This window comes from Dipteris shenzhenensis, chromosome 29 (genome assembly GCF_047967505.1).
Source record: "Dipteris shenzhenensis isolate YYH24624 ecotype China chromosome 29, Dip_SZ_1.0, whole genome shotgun sequence".
In the NCBI taxonomy this organism is placed as follows: Eukaryota; Viridiplantae; Streptophyta; class Polypodiopsida; order Gleicheniales; family Dipteridaceae; genus Dipteris; species Dipteris shenzhenensis.
The window spans coordinates 46,837,245-46,858,346 of NC_141624.1; the positions used below are offsets into that span (position 1 = coordinate 46,837,245).

The window sequence follows — 21,102 nt, forward strand, 5'->3', positions numbered from 1 at the left end:
TTCAGAAGTTGGAAACTACTCTAAGTATGAGTTCCTCGGATCATGCACAATCTGATGGCAGTACAGAAAAGGTCAACCAGTTGGTTGAAGACATGCTTCCGGCATATGTATCTAAGAGACAGTCTTCATGGGAAGATTATCTACCTATGATTGAATTTGCTTACAACAGTGCAAAGCATTCTAGTACATGTTACAGTCCTTTTATGCTTATGTACGGGTTTCAACCTAAGTCACCAGTTATGGTAGGATTAAAAGGGATTCAAAATGATGCTGCTAAGAACTTCTTGCTAGATATGCAGGAAATGTTGCAGTTTGCCAAGGAGTCTATTAGAAGTGCCCAAGATCGGGACAGATTTTATGCTAATAGACATCGTTCACCCAGAGAGTTCTCTGAAGGAACGATGGTATATTTGCGAATTCCTAAGGAATCCAAGAGCCTAAGTACTGGTTTGGTTCCGAAATTATCCCCCGGATACTGTGGCCCATTCAAGGTCATTAAAAGAATTGGACCAGTTGCATATTGACTAGAATTGCCTCCTGATGTTAAAGTACATCCAGTCTTTCATGTCAGTAGACTGAAAGAAGTATTGGGTGCAGATGATCAACTTGTTTCTCCTCATGAGATTATAGAAGTTACAGATTTGACTTTTATTCCTCACGAACCTGAATCTATTCTTGAATTTCGTGAAAGACAGATTCGAAATCGTACTATCACGGAATACAAGATTAAGTGGAAGGATCGTGTTGAGGAGGATGCAACATGGGAGACATTACAAAACCTCCAAAGAACATTTCCGGATTTCTTAGCGAACTCAGGAGTGAGTTCTTAGAGGAGGGGGAGTATGTCATGTGCACGGATTAGTATCTGACGTGTACTAGGTACACAGAACTAGCTCAGGTTAGCCTGGGGAGGCTTAGAGCTAGGCAAGCTTGATTCTCGGCTTGAGTGGCAAGGGTACGAACTATTTATAGGTCTTCGCTATTTTTGGCGCCGGGGCCCGAGTCTATAAAAGAGGCCCAGGGGGTTCAGTTCTCAGTGTGCAGTTGGGAGCAACTCTCGTTCCCAAGTGCAAGGTCTGATCCTGGATTGTGTCGCGGACGCGCGCCTGCATCTTAGCGTAGCCCAAGGCCCAGTGACAGATCCAGGGCTTCACACCGCCACCTGGTGGTATGGGACACCAGGCTGGTTTGGATCTGATTGGGAGTTCGTGCCAGTAGCTCAACTCGTGGCTCGGAGGGGACATCTTCTGATTCGGGATCATATCCCGTAGATGTCACGGTTGGGTGGTGAGCAGCCTGCTCAGTTCTGATGTTGTGTGTGGTTGTTTTGCAGATCAGGGGTTTCAGGAGTGCTGGGACGTGTCAGTGGTACATGTACTAATTGTACCAATAGTCCTAACTGACTATAACTAGGCCTACAAGGCACATACCAAGGAATAAGTGGCACCTATGGATAGCCCATAGAATGGCCTACATCTTCCTTGCATTTTCTACAACTACCTCGCGTGTGTGGGCTAAACACCAAAATGAGCCTGGTCTAAGGGCTGCAACTACAAATAAATCTGAAATAGGGCCACCCATGGTGAAAATGACCTATACTTGGAGCTGCATTGCAGATTCTTTATTTTCACCTACAAAGATTATCCGGAAACAAGTGTGAAAAAATTCCCCCAAAAAAAATTCCCATAAATCTCCATAAGATGCATACCACTAGCAAAGTCTCGTTTGATTGCTGCAACTGCTGTGCAAACGTCCATACAGCTTGTATAAGGTTGTAGCTATAAGCGACCGTGCTTTGAAATGCATGCCAAAGATTGAAAATGTGTTGCTTGTAGCCATCTCAATTTTCAGCATACCTGCTTAGTGATATTCTCGTGTATGTTTGCACGCTTTCTGTCAAGAGACGCCTCCGAAGGTTCACAAGCACATACGCTCCGCATGGAATGCTCTGAAAGGGTGTCTCACTCGAAAAGAAGTGGAGATGAGAGAGCACATGATTTAAGAGCAAAGCTGAAATGAAGTGCACACACTTCAAAATACAAAGAAAGTAAGGGTTTGTAGGAAATCATAAACCCTAACTGAGTTAAATCTTAGCCTGACATGTGGCATGCTACATGTACACTCCTAGAATTTGTACTGACCCATAAGCTTGAGAACCCTAGACACCTCAGCTTAGTTGACGTAAGATTCTAAATCAGGCAACTCGACATAAAGCCACAAGACCCTAACACTTGTTACACAAGTCTTGGTCCTAGTCCATCAAAGTAACCTAGAGTTTGAAGCAAATATCGTGAAAATAATTACAACCAATGATGGCATTATCCCAACAACGATGGAGTACAATAATGCATAAACCGCACTTATGTACCTTTGTGATACTATATCCAATCTTACAAACAAGATTTTTCGGACAACAACAAAAGAACAATGAGAGAGAGAAAGAGAGAGGGAGAGAGGGGTGGGGCAGGGTGGGGTTTTTTTTTTTGTGGTGGTGGGGGGGGGAGAAATAAACAAAGACAAAGGGAAGAAGGGTTTTCGAAGAAACATGAAACAAAGCAAAGAGCAAGAAATCAAAAGTAAAAATAGATTAGTAAGGAAAGCTAGGCTTATATTCTCATCAGTACCCAAGCATAAGCTGCCATCAGGTTTCAACAAATTCCCACGCTTCCTAATCTAGGAATCCCAACTCAAACAACAAAAACTACAACACCACAAGGAGGAAAAAGAAGAGCTAGGGAGAAAGAGAGAAGAAGAGCAGCCAGGGGGGGGGGGGGGGAGAAAGAGAGAGAGAGAGCAAGAAAGTTTATTAAAGTCTATTAAAGACCTATGAGGCTGATAGAAACCTGATACAATGAGCAAAAGGGTGGAGCTACTAAGTGAGCATCCTAACCCCTGCTAGAAAAAACTGTGTAGACATAGTCAATGCTATCATCAAACATGTCACCATAGTCATAGACATCCCTAGCATCATCATCCTTATAGTAAATATATTCTTATCCAATACAATACAATACAATGCAGCATACACAAGGTATGAAAATGTCAAGGTACATCTAATGACGGACTAGGCAATGTAAGCAAGAAGCCCATTATAGATAGATGTCTACTATCTGTCTCCTAGCGGCTACTCTACGCCTGACGAGCGCCACAGTTACCCCAGTCAACCGTATCCCAGGTTGAAAATAGAAGAAATGTCAGCAAGTGTGATCTGTGCGTTTGCTCTAACTAGAAGAACTCTGTGATCATGCTCTGGGATGGACCAAGCAAGCCCCTCCCGCTCCTCTCTCCATAATATAATGGGAGAGATATAAAGTTCAAACCTACAAACTAAAAAGAAAATGGGCTTTGAAGCTCCTCACTTTGGAATTTAATTTACATTCAAGGATCCTTGATCTTGAACATATCCAAAGCTGAAATTCCAAAGATATAGTCACTAGCATAGCCACATGGCTGAGAAGGAAAAAGGAGGTTTTTTACACCGCAAAATAAATGTGTCTCCATCGTTCAGAGATAGAAACAAGTAGTCAATATGAGAGTCGTTAAATAGTTTTGTTGTGACTAGCACACAAGAGCCAGATACCAATACTATACTTGCAAAAATCCAGAGCTTAAACAACAGATATTAGACTTCTCGAGACGTATAAAAGTACAGCAAGAAGTTTTATATATGCCTTTGTAAGACTAGAATAAGTCCAATCATACAAATTTAGAGTTTTTGTTGTTCTAAAGACCAAAATTCTACACAGAAAATAAAAGAGAAAATTAAAAAAAAAACAAAACAAAAAGGTAAACAAAAACTTTTATGAAAAACAAAAGGAAGACATACTTAGCAAGCAAAGCAACACTTATGTCGTCATCAGTGCCCAAGCATAAGCAGCTATACTGGGTTTCTAAAGATCTGCAGAGTCTCTTGGGCAAACCCAGTGCTTCCTAGATTACGTCAAATAAACAAAAGAGAAAGAAAACAAGAAATAAAGAAGAAAGGAAGAAGGTGACTAAGCAAAAATAAACAAGCAAGTCAAGAAACAAAATCTTCCAAAAAACTGGAATTATCATTCTCTCTCTCTCTCTCTCTCTCTCTCTCTCTTAAAACATAAAAAGTTAAATAGAACCTTTACACTTAAGTATCGCTTCCTACAAAGAGGAAAAATTACATTCCTAGCTTAGACAGCACAAGCATACTCAATCATACTCAAGAAGTTGATGTTTGCAATAATGATCATCCTTATCACCATGCATGGAATCTATAAAGGAGGGGGGATAGGAGTTTGACAGCAGGACCGCTTGAATGCCTCGTGGAACAATTACTGTAGTCCCTTGTTCCCCATTCTTTGTTTTACTGTGGGCAAATGCACCCTCATTACTTCCATCTAAACTATATATTTGAAGCACTTACAATATAAAATCTTGTATCACTGAAGATTGAAACAGTCAAAAACCAAACTGCTCATTTGTTAATTGACACAAAAATTTTCTATTACAAGAATTAATAACCAATTCAGATGCCCACTTGATGATATAATACTCATTTTACATACTGTGAAAATGCTTATTGATCAGAAAGAGGCAGAGAAGGGATGTGTGTGTGTGCATGTTGGCCCGCGTGGGCGCGGGGGGAGGGGGGGCGCTGGGTTGAGGGGGGGTTGTGGTTTGCATTCCAGCAGGCTCCTGGCAAAAGCCTTGTGAATTAATACACAAGTCACCTTGTTGCAACCCCCCGCCAAAAAAAAAAAATTTGTCCCATGTATCTCGATTATGCTAATCATGATTGTGAGTGCAATTACCACATGCACCCACTCATCCCCTTACCTACCACAAGACGTGTAAACAAACACCGGCCATCATCTAGTTCGACTTCTGCCAAGCCATTCAAAGCAGTCGCATGATCCTTATCTGTATCACCTTCCCTTGGAGATGATGCGAATGCAGTTCCAACAGTCCCCTGTAATTTGCTTTGCAAGTTCTCTGAACCCACAGCTGCTAGAAAGTGCTTAGGCATTCGAACAGCCTTCACACGTGCCGGGCAGATTATTGTAGTAGAGCCTGAATCCTGCGAAGGTAAATCCAAGGGCATGGGATCTGTCACCAGGTATCTCTGCCTTATTTACTACAAAAGACCCTTGTTTGATTAAACCCCTACCCATCAGAACTACATATTTCAACCACTTAAAAATGACCTTTGCATCACCGAAATTGAAACTGTTCAAAACTAAGTATCGCAAGACGAACTTAATTAATCCTACTACAATTGTCCATAAATCACATAGTTTGTGCTGACCTGATGACATAGATTTACTCTAAATACTTTCGAAAGTGCTCATGCATTAAGGACTGTGTGGAAGACTTTTTGATAAACATATGCAGTGATCTCATTGGATTTTACACCCTGGCAATGATTAAAGAGCTCATGTGCAAGCAATATTACATTGATCTGCTACCTGCATGTTTGAGTGCAATGCTGACAGAAGCACCCTGTTCTCCACCACGTAGCTGCAACAGAGGGGGATAAGGGATTAGGTCAGAATTATCATGCAGAAGGCCTTGCAATGCTTGCAGTTTATTCAAACAAAACAACACGACTGAACAGCTCACCCAAGAACTGGTTTTCCCACATCTGCAGCATTATACCGAGTGTATCCAAGACCTGTGTAGTCCCATACCTTAACAAAAAAGCAATTGCAAATCAGTCTTGCATTCCAAGCATAGCTCGTACCTAGTGATAGACTATCTTGCTAGGACTGAGGTGACAGATTTCTTGAGCTTGGTGATAAGTCAGCTCCATGAGCCTTGTGATCTTAAAGTGCTAGCAGATTTCTTGTTACATGTGCAAGTATGTGGCTGTGTATAGATGCTTCCACTTTTTGAACATGTTGCCCAATTTTGTGCCTCTCCCACTTATGCTCGCTGAGGGCTAGAGCACCCATGCACCTACACTAGATGATCACCTTTAGGTATTGAATAACTTTTATATTCTTTATTTTCCCGAGATGCCTTCCTTGGTATCTCAAAACTCCCCTCAAACCCTGCCTGCTCAATCTAGTCGGGCCCCATGATACTCTTCTACTGCCCCCAAAGATATTATTCACCATACCAACTATAAGTTCTGCAGCAAGACTCCAACTTCACACTGAGTTTCTTCCTGTGGTACTGTCATGACAAGAGAAATCACTAAACCGTGATTAGCAGACATTAAAACACTATTAAAACCGTGATTAGCAGACATTAAAACACTAAACCGTGATTAGCAGACATTAAAACACTATTATAGATCATACGCCAATGTGTAACATATATTTGTATTTATGATGGACACCGACTGAATTGTTATGGCAGTGGATGATTTTGAATTGATAGAACTAGTCAAGCTGGAGCCACTGCTTCAGATGGCATCAACTTTGGACATGTAACACTTATTTTATTAATAAAGATGTGCACACATGTGTCTAGGTCCTAGGGGCAATAGGAAGGGAAGGGTGCATTAAGGCGCATGGCATGGGTCATAGGCTAAGGGTAGGTCTAAATGGAAAGATGGAACTTGAGTGATCTCAAGACATTAATGAAAGGGTATCACCCTTTCATTGTAAATCACATAGCATTCTCTCTATTCACCTTGCATTCATCCGCCATCTTCCTCCCACCTTGCATGTAGGTTGAACAGAGAAACAAGTACTCTCACGAGGGCCAAACGGCATTCCAATTCTACATGCATTAGACACATTTGCATTCTCGAGAACCCTGTTTCTTCACATCAGAGCAACGACAATGGGACGGGAAGAGGAAGAGAAGAAGTGAGCAGGAGAGAGGGCATAAGTGTGCAGGACAAAGGCTTGAGCAGCCAACGCAGCATAGCAAGAGTGCGCGGAAGGGAGCCATACAAAACAAGCCACGTGCGGGAAGGCACGCACAGAAGAAGAGGCACGCACACGGCACACTGCTAGATGGGCAAGACCACAAAGCTCTGCGAAACCACACGGCGAGACAACCTTTGGCCGGCCTTGATGAGAATCCCGAGATCTGAAGGCCCCGACAAAAGACCATCTGCAAACCCCGAGTTTTGGAGGCAAGAGGTTTCTGAACCCTGCAAACTCTGAATTTTGGAGTCTGTAAGGTAAGGGGCTTTCTTTGAAAATTTTGTGTCTTTGGACGGAGAACGGGGGTGAACCCCCCGTGCAAATAGACCCTTAAAACCCTTAAACCGTGAAAAAAAGAGATCCCACCCATTCCCCCCAACGGAAGGTAAGATTAGAACAAGATTTAAGGGGGGTGATCCACCCACCAAGTACCCCCTATAATAGTATCTAGAGCTCCAATCCATTCAAAACATATAGCCCAAACAGAGTATACTAGTTTACAGCAGAAATACAAGAAGAAGAACCCAAAAGAGAATTTAAGTGGTTTTCCGACACAAGTAAAGCGGGAGTCGGGTAAGTACCACCAACTCTATAACACTTGACTTTTGTTGTAAAATAAACCCCTTTCTGAAATTGCAACGAGTCATTTTCTCTCTTGTATTGCTAAAAGGAAAGAATGGAAGGGAAATGGATATTTAATAATGAACTTGTCCTTTTTCCTTCAGTACAAAAGGAGATAGGAAGAGCACACCATCACCTCCTCTTGAAGAGGATAATTTAGATGAGAGTTACAGACATATTGAGTATGATAACCCACGCATAGAATTACCTTCATCTCTCCTTCAAGAATCTCTTGATAGGGAGTTTTCCCTTTAGAAATGAAAGGAGAAACGAGTCCATCCAAGAGTAAGGCATTGGGTTTATGCCTTTAACTCAAAATCCCATACACATGGATTATAATCCAAGTGCAAGAGGGAGAGAGGAGTCTCCCATTGATAAGCTGGTTTCTCAACTTAACCATATGATTGAACAGTCCATTATAACAAAATTAGGGACTAAGAGAGTGCTGAATTTCGGGGATGATGATTTAAGTACCCCCTCGAAGAGAGCAAAATTTCAACCTCGAGAGAAAACAGAATTCCCAAAATATGATGGAGCAAGAGAGGCGGATAAAATCCTTAATTCGATTCGCCATTCTGAGCTATATTTTGCCCATCAAGACAAGACCAATCATGAGAAGCTTGCTCTTGCCACACTACATCTACAGAACGATGCTTTGATGTGGTGGTCCTATTACAAACGCGAAAATAGCCTATTCTTCATTGGTCCAAGTTTGTAGAGCAGCTTAAGGCCACTTTCATGCCTCCAAGGCATGAAGAAGAATTAACCTTCTGTTGGGAAAGATTCAGGCAATTCGATAATGAGAGTAACGCCGAATTTACAGCTAGGTTTTGTAAACTCTCTTTAGAGTTACCTGAGAAGAGTGAGGATAATAGAAGGAAGAAGGATTTAGCAATCCTAACCCCGAAAGTGAGGTATGAGGTCACCCTGAAAGACCTTGCTAAATTGGTTGAGATTGCTGAGAGGAAATTGAATCCTCATAAACCCTTTACCAAAGAAAAGGAGAAAGCTATTGTACAAAATTTTAATAGCCAATCACGTCCTGGATTGATACCATTTCCTTCCATGTCTGATGATGAGAAGAAAAAGCCTATTAAGGACAGTAAAATGTTTCGGATGTAAGAAATATAAGCCATGGCATCCATGGCATAAATGTCCTACTCTATTAGCCAAAATTGCCAAAACCAATTCTGTAAAAGGGAAAGGCAAAGAATCCAAGTAGGAGGGCGAGGCTTCTACCTCCTCATCCGAGGACTCTGTAGTAAACATAACACCAAGCGTAAATGCTATCCATTCAACCAACACTGGTGTTTGGATGTGTGAACTGAATAGAGAGTAGGCATATTCATTGTAGAAAATGGACAGAGAATAAAGAATTTTCTCCTCCATGTAGAGCGTCTTATAGGATGAATAGGGCTGAAATAGAAGAGTTGGAAAAAGAGAGTGACAATCTATAGTTTCGATAGACTAAGAAGCCCTCCATCACAAAATCATCTATACCCAGTTTCATAAAACATTTGGGTGAGAGAATCTTTTTTATTCTAACCAATATGTTTCAGCTTATCGAGTAGGTTATTATGAAGAGATTTCAGTAGCTTGGTATTCAGAAGAGGCTTCTGAGCATGAAGAGATACTGAAGAGGCACTGCAGTGGTACTCCTACACCTCATTTGCATTCCCATATGTGCTGCCCGTTGTCATCTTATACTTGCTAGCATATTTGGGCTCAAACACCTCTGCCAATTGGGATGCACGCTCAATTGTTTGAGCGTTATGTGCCTTAACATCCGCAACGAGAGAAGGACTCAATCCATGGATGAAACTCAGTAACTTCCCTCTCTCAGATACGTCCTATACAAACAAAGAAAGTCTCCAAAATTAATGCAAGTACTCTTGGATGGTAACAATCTCCGATAATGCATAGAATTCAGCCAAATATTGCTCTAGTACGAGCAGGGATACAAATGTGGTGATCATCAACTCCTTGAACTCCGGCTAGCCTCTGAGGCGAGTCCCTCATATAACGCCACCAAGTATGTGCATAGTCCTGCATGTGCATACCCGCATAGATTATGTGGTCCTCATCATGCTTAGGGTAGAAGCGGAAATAATCATCCACCTTCATAAGCCACTCCTCCAACTCATTAGGTGTGCCAGTGTCCCCTTTGAACTTATGCACTGTGAGTTTGTCCTTGATATCCTTGGTTGCATAATTCTTGTGTGTGTAACCTCCGGAAGTACGGCCATCATCATGCTTGAGGTTCACATAATCGGAAAAAGACAACTCAAGTTTGATGGCCTCAGGCAGGGCCTTATATGAAAGAATCTGCCAGCATATCATCAAAAGTGGCTTGCTACCCACCACTAACCACCTGCTACGTAGTAGCTACTGCCCTCTGATGCACTGACCGCGTCTGGCTATATGTGCTCGCTGGCGGAGCGATAGGTGCATGAACCCCTGGCTGGGTCTCTCTACCAAATGCATCTCTCCGAAATGATGGCATACCAAAGGGCTGAGAAACCTCTCTCCCAGGGGTCAGTGGGCTGCCATATAAACCCAAGCCAACTCCAAGCATTGTCACGAGGACGTGAAATTATGAGAATTTTTATTTGCGACTCCCGTAATTTGCACGTGACTGCCTTGAGCCTCTTGGGCGCGAGGGTCCGGCCAAGGGACGGGACTTGGGGAATTAAAATTCCTAATGGACCCTTGGAAATACTGAATGTGCGCCTAGTTACTAGGCAATTAATTCCTAGGGCCAAAGTATGCAACAGGGGACCAAAAGAGTGGTGCAATTAAAAATTGCTAATTTTAGCACAAGACTACAAAAAGGGCCCAGGGCTCTTATTTTGGGTTCAATTGGCCAAATTAGTTCCAGAAGGAGCCAGATCATGAGTTGTGAGCTGCCAGGTGTTGCTAGAGCAAAATCGCATTTTATCAGGAGCTTCTGGAGCCTGCCAGAGGAAATCATCACCAGCCAAGGCTTGCCAGAGGAAAACGCACCAGATCCAAAGCCTGTTGCAGATTGCAATTTCTACTAGGGTGCCTTGTGCAAATTGCGATTCTGTTTCCAGGTCCTCCGGGCTGTGCCAGGTGACTGCGTCCTATTCTAGTTCAATTTCTAGGTGTTTCCAGACTGCTACAGGAATTGCGATCTGTTTTCAGAAGTTTCCAAGCTGTCCAAGCTGTCCCAAGGAAATTGTGATTTGTTTCTAGGCTGTCCATGCTGTGCAGGAAGATTGCGATTTGATTTTTGGAGGCTTCCGGGCTGTGCCAGTTGATTTTAGTAACTTTCCAGGCGTGGGTGTTCGCTTCTAAGCTGCGTTTGGGGCTATGGCAGAGCAAAATCAGCTTATCTCCGCAGGATCTAGGGTTTTCCAGCCAAGGTGGCCTTTCTTCTGTGGATTCCAAGTAGAAGAAGGCTTGTCTTTGCCTACCTTTGCCATTCCGTGATTGGTTGTTGGCTAGTTATTGCGTTTGGGTTTCTTTCCTCGCGAATAAGGGTTGATTTATGCTATTGGGCAGTGGCCAGGGAGGCTATAGATTGAGGCAACCCGCTGGGAAGTGTTTGGTTGTTTGATTGCACCAAAGTTCAGCTGTTGAGGGCTTTGTCTTGCAACTGTTCAGCCGTGTTTGGCTGGTTGGGCACTTGGATGTGCGATTGCAGGAGTGGTTCAGACAATGGATGCTATTGAGGTCTCTGTTGCATGCTTTGGTTGGCTGAGATTACAGGATTGTCTAGTGATTGGATGCCATTCACCATTTGAAGTTGAGCAGGGAATTACAGGGTGGGCTGGACGGGGAGTCTGTGGGCGTTAGTTTGCCTATGTTGCAGCTTCCCAAAGACCTTTGTAATCAGCCGCTTGGCTTCAAATGAATGTTAAATAAATACCGCAAGGGGCGCCAACGTTTGGGGCCAATTGATGTCTTGTTTCTGAGTAGGAGCGCTTTAGCTCCTCTGTGATTTGTTCTGTGGTGCATATTTACTTGTCTGTTTACTGTGTATGCTATAATTAAGTGGATCCTACCACCCTTTACGTTGTTGAGGCTGGAGCAGTGAAAGAAGCACAAACCGGATGCACACCAACGGGTCGGCCCAAAAGAGACAGCTAAGTGTGCATAGATGCAGAAAGATGTGAGCCAAAAGATGGCTTGACATTCTACAAGAAGGTGCTCTGTGGCACAGAAAATGCATCATCTAAGTCCAGATATTTCCATGCTGGGGTACATGCAACAGTCCAGAAGATTGATGCTCATAGGCACGCCAGGCATTTGCCATAAAACCCCTGCGTGGAGTAGACGAAACATCCTGACTGTCTGAGTGGTCCCCTTGCTAGGATGCAAGCTGCTTACACTTATCCTGCATAGCAATGGCAAATGTGATCTGTTGACCAATCTGCTGTCCCACCTGGGCAAGAGTGGTCTCCTACATAGCCATGGTTGTGGTAAGCTACTGGCTGAACTCCTCGCCTATCTAGCGGAAAGCACCCTGGATCATAGAGGAAAGGCATCCAAAACCTGTGTCTACGCTGCCTGCGCTTCCCGAGATGCAAGAGAGAGAGGCTAAGTGGTGTACCACCAGTGGATGCAACCACTGTGGCAGCCACTTGCTCATATTGAGTAGCCTCATCACTGTCATGCAATATATCACGAGGGGCACACTTTGGTGGCATGGTGACTGGCCCTGGGAGAGGAGCTCGAATGCAGGCAAAGAGAAATGGACAGCTTGGGAGAGAAGTCGTCAAAGAAGCTTCAAAACGGAGCCCAAATGAGCCAAAATAGGGCTCTGGAAAGCCCCTAAAAGAGGCTGAAAAATTCTGACTCTGTTTTTTTTTTTTTTTTTTGGAGGGGGGGGAGGGGAGTCCCCTATATAACCTAGGACACTTAGGACTCCTAACCTAAAGATTGATAAGACAGTTAGGACATTGACCTAAGGTAACCTAACTTGACTGTTTAACCCTAGTTAGCACTAACCTAGCCTAGCCCAACTAACTAAACCTAAACCTAACCCACTAACCAAACTAACCCCTGGTTAAAAATCTAACCTAGGAATTAAACTTTTTAGTCTAAGGTTTGCAAGGGAGAAATTGGGCGACAAGCGAGGCAGAGGCGGCGCGCGGTTGGCGGAGCAAAAGGCAGCGGAATGAAGAAGGGATCCGGAGGCGGCATGGGTGGAGCAAGAGGCGGCGTGGGTGGAGCAGGAGGCGGCGTGGGTGGAGCAAGAGGCGGCGTGGGTATGGGCTGAGCCATGCAATAACCGAACAGCGTGGGCAAGCATCGGGCTAACAGAACGAACCGTTTGTCACCAAACGACGGGACTGACTACTCGTCAAAAGGGCTCGTGCGGCTACCGATGGGACTAGCTGCTCACGGTTGGAGCTACGACAGGACTGGCCACGAACGGATTTGTTTGTGTCTAGTTTACGATGTCCTTCTACCGCATTAGCTTCTAATAGCGGATTGCCCTCGTTCAAGGCATTCGAACGGCGACTGGCAGGTTGAGCAAGCTACATGTGCAAACGATTTGTTCGCTCTATCGTCCGTTGGCATTGGCGTCAACGAGGCCTGTGAACTACACGGGCTTATTAAGCAAAGAAGCTTTCTCTAATTCATGAGGGAAGGCAGTTATGTGGGGAGGCACTTCATCAGGTCATGTATTCCACCGTCAAGCAGAGCTTCACGAGCATTAGCTTGTTCACAAACACACCCCTACAACTAAGTGTGACGAGCAGAAATTTGCAAGATACAATGGATAGTTGTACTCCTTGATTGCAGAAAGGTCTTCGCACAATTCTTCAATCCACAGCAACGGAGTTGATGTTGTGAAGGAAGAGCCAAGGAGTTCAAGGCCCAAGGAAGGTGCTTTGATACCAATGCAATGAAAGGGGGAAGGGCAGATTAGAGAAAGGAGTAGAATTGGTAGGAGGGAGAGAAATGAAGGGGAAGAAGGAGAGGAAGGGGTACAGGGAGAGTAAGAGAGAGGAAGAGAGAGAGGAAGAGTGAGGGGAAGAGAGAGAGAGAGAGAGATTGGGAGAGAGAGTCAGCACGTAGGAGGAAAGAGGAGGGAGTAAATAGGATTAGATGTCACATCCAAAGGTGCTACAATGAGTGGTGGATGGAGACTTATATAGTCCCACCTAAAATCCCTCTAAAGGGCCTCCAAATTAGCCCATTTCCCCCCTTCATTACAGCATGGGTCATAGGCTAAGGGTAGGTGTAAATGGGAAGATGGAACTTCAGTGATCTCAAGCAAATTAATGAAAGGGTGATACCCTTTCATTACGTAGCATTCTCTCCATTCACCTTGCATTCATGTTTTATCTCTCTCCCACCTTGCATGTAGGTCGAAAAGAGAAACAAATACTCAAGGGCGTTCTTTCCGCATTGGAGGGCCAATCAGCATTCAAATTATGCATGCATTGCACACGTTTGCATTCTCAAGAAGCATGTTTCTTCACATGTACAACCAAACAGTTGCAATTGCACCCATCCTCGTAGATCCCACTTTGCAGTTTCCTGCAAGCACAATGGAAATCAGCGTGGACTTGGTTCACTTTGTCTCAACATGACTCCAAACATACGCACATTTCGTCATCCTCTAAGTGATATTGCTCATCCACACGAGAGAATATTGGAGAGATTATCGATCAGCTTGAGTGAAACCGGCCTTCAATAAATTAAAGGGCAGTAGAACTATCAAATAACCAGCCAACACTGTTACAACAACAATTCAGCAAATATACAACTAGCAGATCGGGAGCCAGAGTACCTCCACACCAAGATAAAGACACAGATTGGCCCCAAACCTTGCACCCCTTCCAGTATTTCTTTAATTAAGGCAATAAAGGATAGATTCTTTCTTGCATCTAGGGCATTCCACATCCCATTAGACATCCACATACCTGCATAGCCTCTGTTGTTCACTCCTCTCACCAATCCTGGTAGTAGGTCTCCATCCCTAATCCAAGAAGCTTGCACACAGCCTCAAACTGTCACCAATGACCACGCTTGGCCACACAGTTCTCCATAGTCGTCACTATTGCCCAATTAACCACCTATCTGCTCAAAACAGAAAACGAAAGCATACAAGAGCTTTATCCACTGTCCAGGACTGCCACAACCTATAGTCTCTCACAATATTGGCAGCATACATCATGAACCATCAATGTGTTTCCCATAAGAGAACTTGTATCTCCACACAACAAACACTATGGTAGTCACACTTGTACCGTCTCTCTCTCTCGGGTCCAAAGATACTTTCCAATCTCAAGCATGGATACCCAACCCCTGTCTATTCAGCCCACGAGGTTGTACCAATCATGTGCCCTCTGCCTATGAACCACTTCCTATATATATCCATCTCTTGGGGAAGCCATAGCATAACCACTATTGAAATTGTCCTCCATCAAGCATAGCAAAAGAGCATCCATTTCAGTTCAACGTACAGCCAACCCCTTGCTCAGCCGTACATCTCCGTAATCCTCATGCCGCCCTTTCGTATGCCACTACGTGCTTCGGCAGATTCCTCTCTTCTCCCATCAACCAGCCACCTTACATAGCTTTCTCCTAGGACCTTCCGTAGGGAACCTTACCAAAAGCATCAAAGCATGGGGAAATTCCACGTGGCATCCCCCCTTGTCATTTGCCCCCATTGCCCCCTCTAGTGGGGCAATTTTAGAGGCCAACCAATTACCAACCTAAACCACTAAGGTTATTTGCCCCCTCTTTGGGACCAAACCCCAAAATTCACCACCCCAAGACACAATTCCCTAGGGAAAACTTTGCACACCCATCCCTGCCCACTCAGTTTTCCAAGGTCCTACCCCATGCAAGTACAAACTCACGCCCACGTGACATTGAGGATCAGCATTGCTGGAAATTACCTTCAACAATATTATTGTTGCTAATTTAATTGCACAACTCAATCAGAGCAGGCGTTTGCATCGCACTTCCACAAAACTCCCAACTAGGTTTGTGAGGCCCTATTACCATGAAGCGCAGAATAGTACCATCTCCCACCCCATCTTAGTGAGCCTTACATCCAGCCTTGGAATGTTTGCACCATGTCTTCTGAGAATTGACCAAAACCATAGGAAGCTCTTCATGCACTAGCAATTATATCGAGCCCAGCTTCAAATAGTGGTGGATATGTTTACTTCCCTCAATGCATAGGTGACGTGTCAAAAGCATAGCAAGTCCCCCCAAAATACAGCCATGTTTTTGGACACCAGCTATTTGTACCTCACGAGGTGTATCTATTTCAATTGGTCCACAATGGTTCCCCTCCTTTAAAGATCAGGGAGGCATTGTGTCTATCAAGGCACAATGGATCCAAATCATATTCAAGGCATTGCAGTAGGGATTTTGACTATATGTGCCGTTGTAGCTGAAGAGAATTGATTTCCTAAAGAACAATTTAGAGAGGCTGAGCATGCGTGACATTAGATCATTAGAAATGATTTCATCTTCCAGGAGGACCCATTTGGCAAACTAACATCTTGGCATTACTTACTATACTTTATCATGTCTCCTTGATCATCCAAGGATAGATATGTTTGGTCGCACCAACTGCATTGTCCCAAACAGGACTAAGCCTGGAGTAGGCCATCCAATCCAGATGCAATACCAGAGGAATCCAAGATCAGGGCTGATTAATGGATTCAAGCTATGTCCAACAAAGGGTTGGCAACAACCTAGGGTTGAGAGTGGAGGTAGGTCTAGAAGCCTCTACTTCAGCTATTCTGTAGAAAGCAGGCTATTTATGGCATTGCTCTTAGTACTCTGGGTTGAATGTCATTCATAGCTGAGCATGGCTTACAAACTCTAAGCCAGACCACAACTTTCACACAAAGATAGTTCATTCCCCCAAATATACATGCTAAAATTGCATACCATGTTGCTGTTGGACAACTGGTGCCCTCTTGCTAAAATATTATTCTCAGACGGTCATCTCACTGGGTTTGAGCAGCAGATCGTCTGCTTGGAGCAGTCATCTTCCTCCCACTTGATCTTTCCAAAAATGTCCCATGTATCTTTTAGTTTTTTATTTGGACATCACTACAAGATTTTGTTTGTCCTTTTCTTCTAGCAACTCTGGAGATTCAAGGCGTCACCTATTTTGCATTTCTCATCTCATATTATCTTACAAAATTCATGTAAGGAGAAATCTATTCAACTTTCTGAGCATAACCTAGTTTGAAGTTTTCAAATTCAGTTCTCTGGAAGCTGAAAAGTACCTGCATTGACTCAAAGGGTGCATGCCTACAACTTTGGATATCCTCCCATGCACCAACTCCTGTCAATGTCATAACACTCCAAATAAACATATGTAATCGATAATACTGGACAAAAGTTGGAGGCAGCTAAAAACAACATCCAGCACTATTTAGCTAATACATAATATTAACTGCAACAGGACAAAACCCATGATAGCCTCAAAGGACATTTATTAAGATGCTTGCACCCACAAGTACAAAAGCATAGAGCCCTAATATATAATAATAATCCAAGATAGTGATATTTCTGAATACTCTTTTCATTCTAATCTCCACAGAGCCAATGACTGGCCATTTCCGAAACATCCTGCAATAGAGTGACTCTACATTGCCATATAGAACACCGGAATTAAGTTCATTGCTGTCTAGGAGGGGTTGCCTGCTTGATGGGGAGGATACACTTTTCGACATTACCTTTTAGAAAAGCAACAGTTCCCGGAGTGATTGCACTGACTCTTGAATCAGGAATTGTATTTTCAGGCATTCTTGCAGTGATGGAGTTATTATCAACAATGGCAACTCGCAAGGAGCTAGTTAGTGCATTTCTTGCTGCAAGAAAAAAGGAAGCCTGATCACCAATATGACAATGGTTATGTCCCTATTAGTCACCCATGCCAATAAAACAAAAACAGGAAGCAGATAAATTGTCAGCCTCAAGGGTTGAAAGACAAAACTTCCAGCCATAGCACTTGAGATCCATAACAAAAATATGGCAAAGGGAAGAAATACAATCTTTTCAGGCAGGATTTAACATGTTGCCTTTTCAATTTTACAGAACATCTATCTCAACTAATACATGCAACAATTTCTTTGAACGACGTCATCTACCACCTTCATTGAAAGCATGCACGAACTAGCACGATGGTGCCCAAGCCATCGTGCCTTTCCTGCCTTTAGAGGTATGTATTTCAGCCTAGGCTACCAACAAGATTAGATAAGATAATTATTACCTAGGCCACAGCTGACTGCCGCACCAACCATCCCTCCACCTACAATGACTACATCATACTCTTCTTCTAAGTTCCGAAATTTCTGCAGGATGAAAACAAGCGTCAGAAAGATTTAAAAGGCAATTGGTGTAGATCTGAAAATTGGTCTAGAATTTCAGAGACAATGTCTTCAATGAGGGACAATCATTTGAAACTTTGTAACTACCTACTTGTATGAAAAAATTGCATTCACAAGATGACAGCATACACTTGCAATGTTACACAAAACTATATATATTTTTATAGGGGGACTGAAAACACATCCTGATTATCAAAGTGGAAATAAAACAAAAGAGAAGCTCAGCTTTCGGAGGTGAGGAGGATGGAGATCGACTCTAGCGGGACAGCCCGTCCTCTCCAACTCTCCCCCCCAGATCTTGTGCTCGCAAATCGTGCTTATGATGTGACTACCACTCCACGGACTGATGGCTTTCGTCTCCCCTACGTCCCTTTCAGTTCGGATGGATCTAATATCGACTTTCTGACTTCACAAAGTTCCCGCCTATCGACCAACGCTCTGATCTTCAGCAGGCTTTAACTCCTTCCCCAAGAGAAAGCGACACCCATGGAGCCCCCTTCCCTCAATACCCTGCTGGTCCCCAAGACAGAAGTCAAAGAGGAACCAGTGGACGTGGCAGCGCAAGCCTTGGTAGGCCCTTCGTCACTGGTAGCGGAAGCTTTGCAGTCAGAAGTACCACGAGAGGCGGTTGTTGCAATGAACCCACCAGAGCAATTCCAGAAAGCAAGACAAGCCAAGGCACTCAACCCCGCACCTCTTACGCGTGGGCGCGGGCACTACAACAGCACAAAGGGAGGTTTTTTCCGCATCCCCAGAAGGCGCAATTTTTTGGCAGCAGTCGGATTGAAGAAGATACCAGAAGAGAGACCAGAGCAAAAGGGAAAAGATCCACATGCCAGCACTGAGAAGCTGGAAGAAAATAATGGCGTACCGACCGGCGCGGCCGACGACCAACCAACAGGGTCCCATGACTCCATTGGAGGAGAGGATGCACTTTAGAATCCACAAGCGACCCATGCAAAGAGCGATGCAGCTTCACGAGCGGAGAAAACTCATCAAGCAGGTAAGATTGTTGCCATAGTCATTGATGAGGATGATCTCGAGGATTTTCTTTTTAATCGCGCACTTGTGGGGTTCCTTCATGGCCCTCACCCTCTAGTAGCTGAATTAGAAGGATGGTTCTGCAATAGCTGGGTGAAGGAGGGGATTGGTATTGTTAACGTGTGCTTCTTAGGAAGAGGGTACTTCATCTTCCTTTTTGACAGCCCTAAAGCCACTTCCAAAGTCCTCCAACTGTAGGCCATCCTATGGGCTATCCATAGATGCCACTTATTCCTTGGTATGTGCCTTGTAGGCCTATTATAGTCCGTTAGGACTATTGGTACAGTTAGTTCATGTACCATCTAGGTCAGTTACAACACTTAGTCCAGGGTTTTGTTATGTTGGCTCTCCCTTGAGCCTCCTCACTTGTTTTTTGGCTTCTTGCACTCATTTCTGAGCTTCCATTGCTTCCTACTCCCAACAATGGTATCAGAGCAGGTCAAGGATCCATCCTCTAGCCATTTCCCGGAGTCCTCCTTGAGCCATTGGGAGCTGTTTGGCAGCCTGCTATCCTGCTGGTCGGTTCATCTTCTCAGGTCCCTAACACACATGTGAGGATTCACGGCTTCACCGAGCATTTCTGTCTCCAGAAACCACTTCTAAAAGCTGCTGCTGCATACGTACCCTGATTTTGGTGCACCAGATCTATGTTGCAGCTCTGTACGGAACAATTTACTGCAGGCGGCTCCACACGTGTGGCCCGTACTGTCCGTAGAGACTGTAAGGACACTGCTAGCTTCACATTTAATGCTGTACGGCACAATTCCAATTCATTTGAGGCAGTCTTGAAGCTGTACGGGCGTGTCAGGTCACATTTAATGCAATACGGCTGCTGTACATGCTCATAATGGCGCAGCTTGCAGGAGCAAGACTGGTACGACGCTACAAGGGGAAACAGTATGGAACAATCCATACAACCAGTACGGACTGTACGGCTGGGTGTGGAGGTTCTAGGTGGGCAGGTAGGAGTGCAAAGGAGGCGGAACTGAAGCGGCTGCAAGAGAAGGAGGCGGAACTGAGGCGGCTGCAAGAGCTTGAGCTAAAATGACGATTTAGGGCAAGGGTGGCGTGGTAGCTATGGAAGGTGGCTCTGATACCATGTTAGAAACAGTATGTCTCGATGGCTATGAAGGCCAAGGCATCACTGTTTCTTTTAAACACCACACTTCATTTGTTTGTACATTTTTTGTATAAACACCGCCTTGTATGTGTGTGTTTGATGACAAGGCTCAAAATCTTGTCTGCAGAGTTTTCTCCTAGCTTAAATGTATGAGATATTGTTTCTTGAGACACATTCTGATTTATCCCTTGTTACTTTGCAATATGTTTCGGTTTTGGTTTCTTCCATATGATACTTTCTGACTTCTGCTGCATAATTCTCCTGGGCTGACCAAAGCGACTTGGCTAGTTGTTCCCTGTTTTCATTATGTTGACCATCACTTTTAAAAGGCTACAACTCTATCATTTCAAGATGTTTAGAGCCCTATTTTCTGTGTCTTCCTCTGTGACATGTATTAGGTCCACCTACAAAGGTTGACTCATGCCCTGTGTCATACATACGTGCATAGGCATTTGCTTAAGAAATGATGGGCTCTCCTTTCCTCCCCCCCTTCCATACGATACTTTCTAACTTCTGCTGCATCGAATTCCTAGGCTGACCAAAGCGACTTGGCTAGTTGTTCCATTATGTTGATAATTACTTTTGAAAGGCTAAACTTGATTATTTCAAGATGTTTAGAACACTACTTAGGTGATCAAGTCTCATGTGTTGTACATACTTGCATAGGTGTTTGCTTAAGAAATGACTTGGCCGCCTTTCCTCCCCCCCTTCCATAGAGAGCATTTTTGCCTTTGGCATGAACCAAGTGCATCTAGGGTAGTGAGGCCAATAGGCTTGCTCCTGCTGCATGGTTGATGGCAGGCTGCCCTTCATATATTGCTGCTTGCTGGCCGGACTCCAAAATTGAGAGGGGGGTCCTTTTTAGGCCTTAACTCTCTCCCAGTCTGCTGGCTGATCTGGGCAGATGGGGTCGACGTCATGTTGCTGACATACTTGAGTCACCTCAGTCCTCACTGCTTCTGTTGAGAATGTCCAATGGTGGGCCTGCCACAGTACAAGTGGCTGCTCCAAAGTATCGTGCTTTCTGTACCTGCTGTGGCAGCCCTTAAAGGCTGCCTTATTGGAAGCTCTAGGCAGTTTTCCATGTCCTAAGGCAGCCTTCAAAGGCTGCCTTGTTCGAAGCCCT

General features: G+C 44.2%; 1 protein-coding gene across 3 annotated transcripts in view; it reads right to left on the reverse strand.

Annotated features, from left to right (window-relative positions):
- The window catches only part of LOC147882930 (FAD/NAD(P)-binding oxidoreductase family protein), an 80,183-nt gene that overhangs the window by 53,051 nt on the left and 6,030 nt on the right, over positions 1-21,102 (reverse strand). For all 3 annotated transcript variants that reach the window (XM_087400994.1, XM_087400992.1, XM_087400993.1), the window contains exons 3-8: positions 17,698-17,779; positions 17,162-17,296; positions 16,709-16,767; positions 5,593-5,660; positions 5,439-5,490; positions 4,814-5,050 (exon numbers count right to left, since the gene is read on the reverse strand). In XM_087400994.1, the coding sequence (XP_087257120.1) occupies positions 4,814-5,050; positions 5,439-5,490; positions 5,593-5,660; positions 16,709-16,767; positions 17,162-17,296; positions 17,698-17,779 (633 nt within the window). The remainder of the gene's footprint in view (positions 1-4,813; positions 5,051-5,438; positions 5,491-5,592; positions 5,661-16,708; positions 16,768-17,161; positions 17,297-17,697; positions 17,780-21,102) is intronic.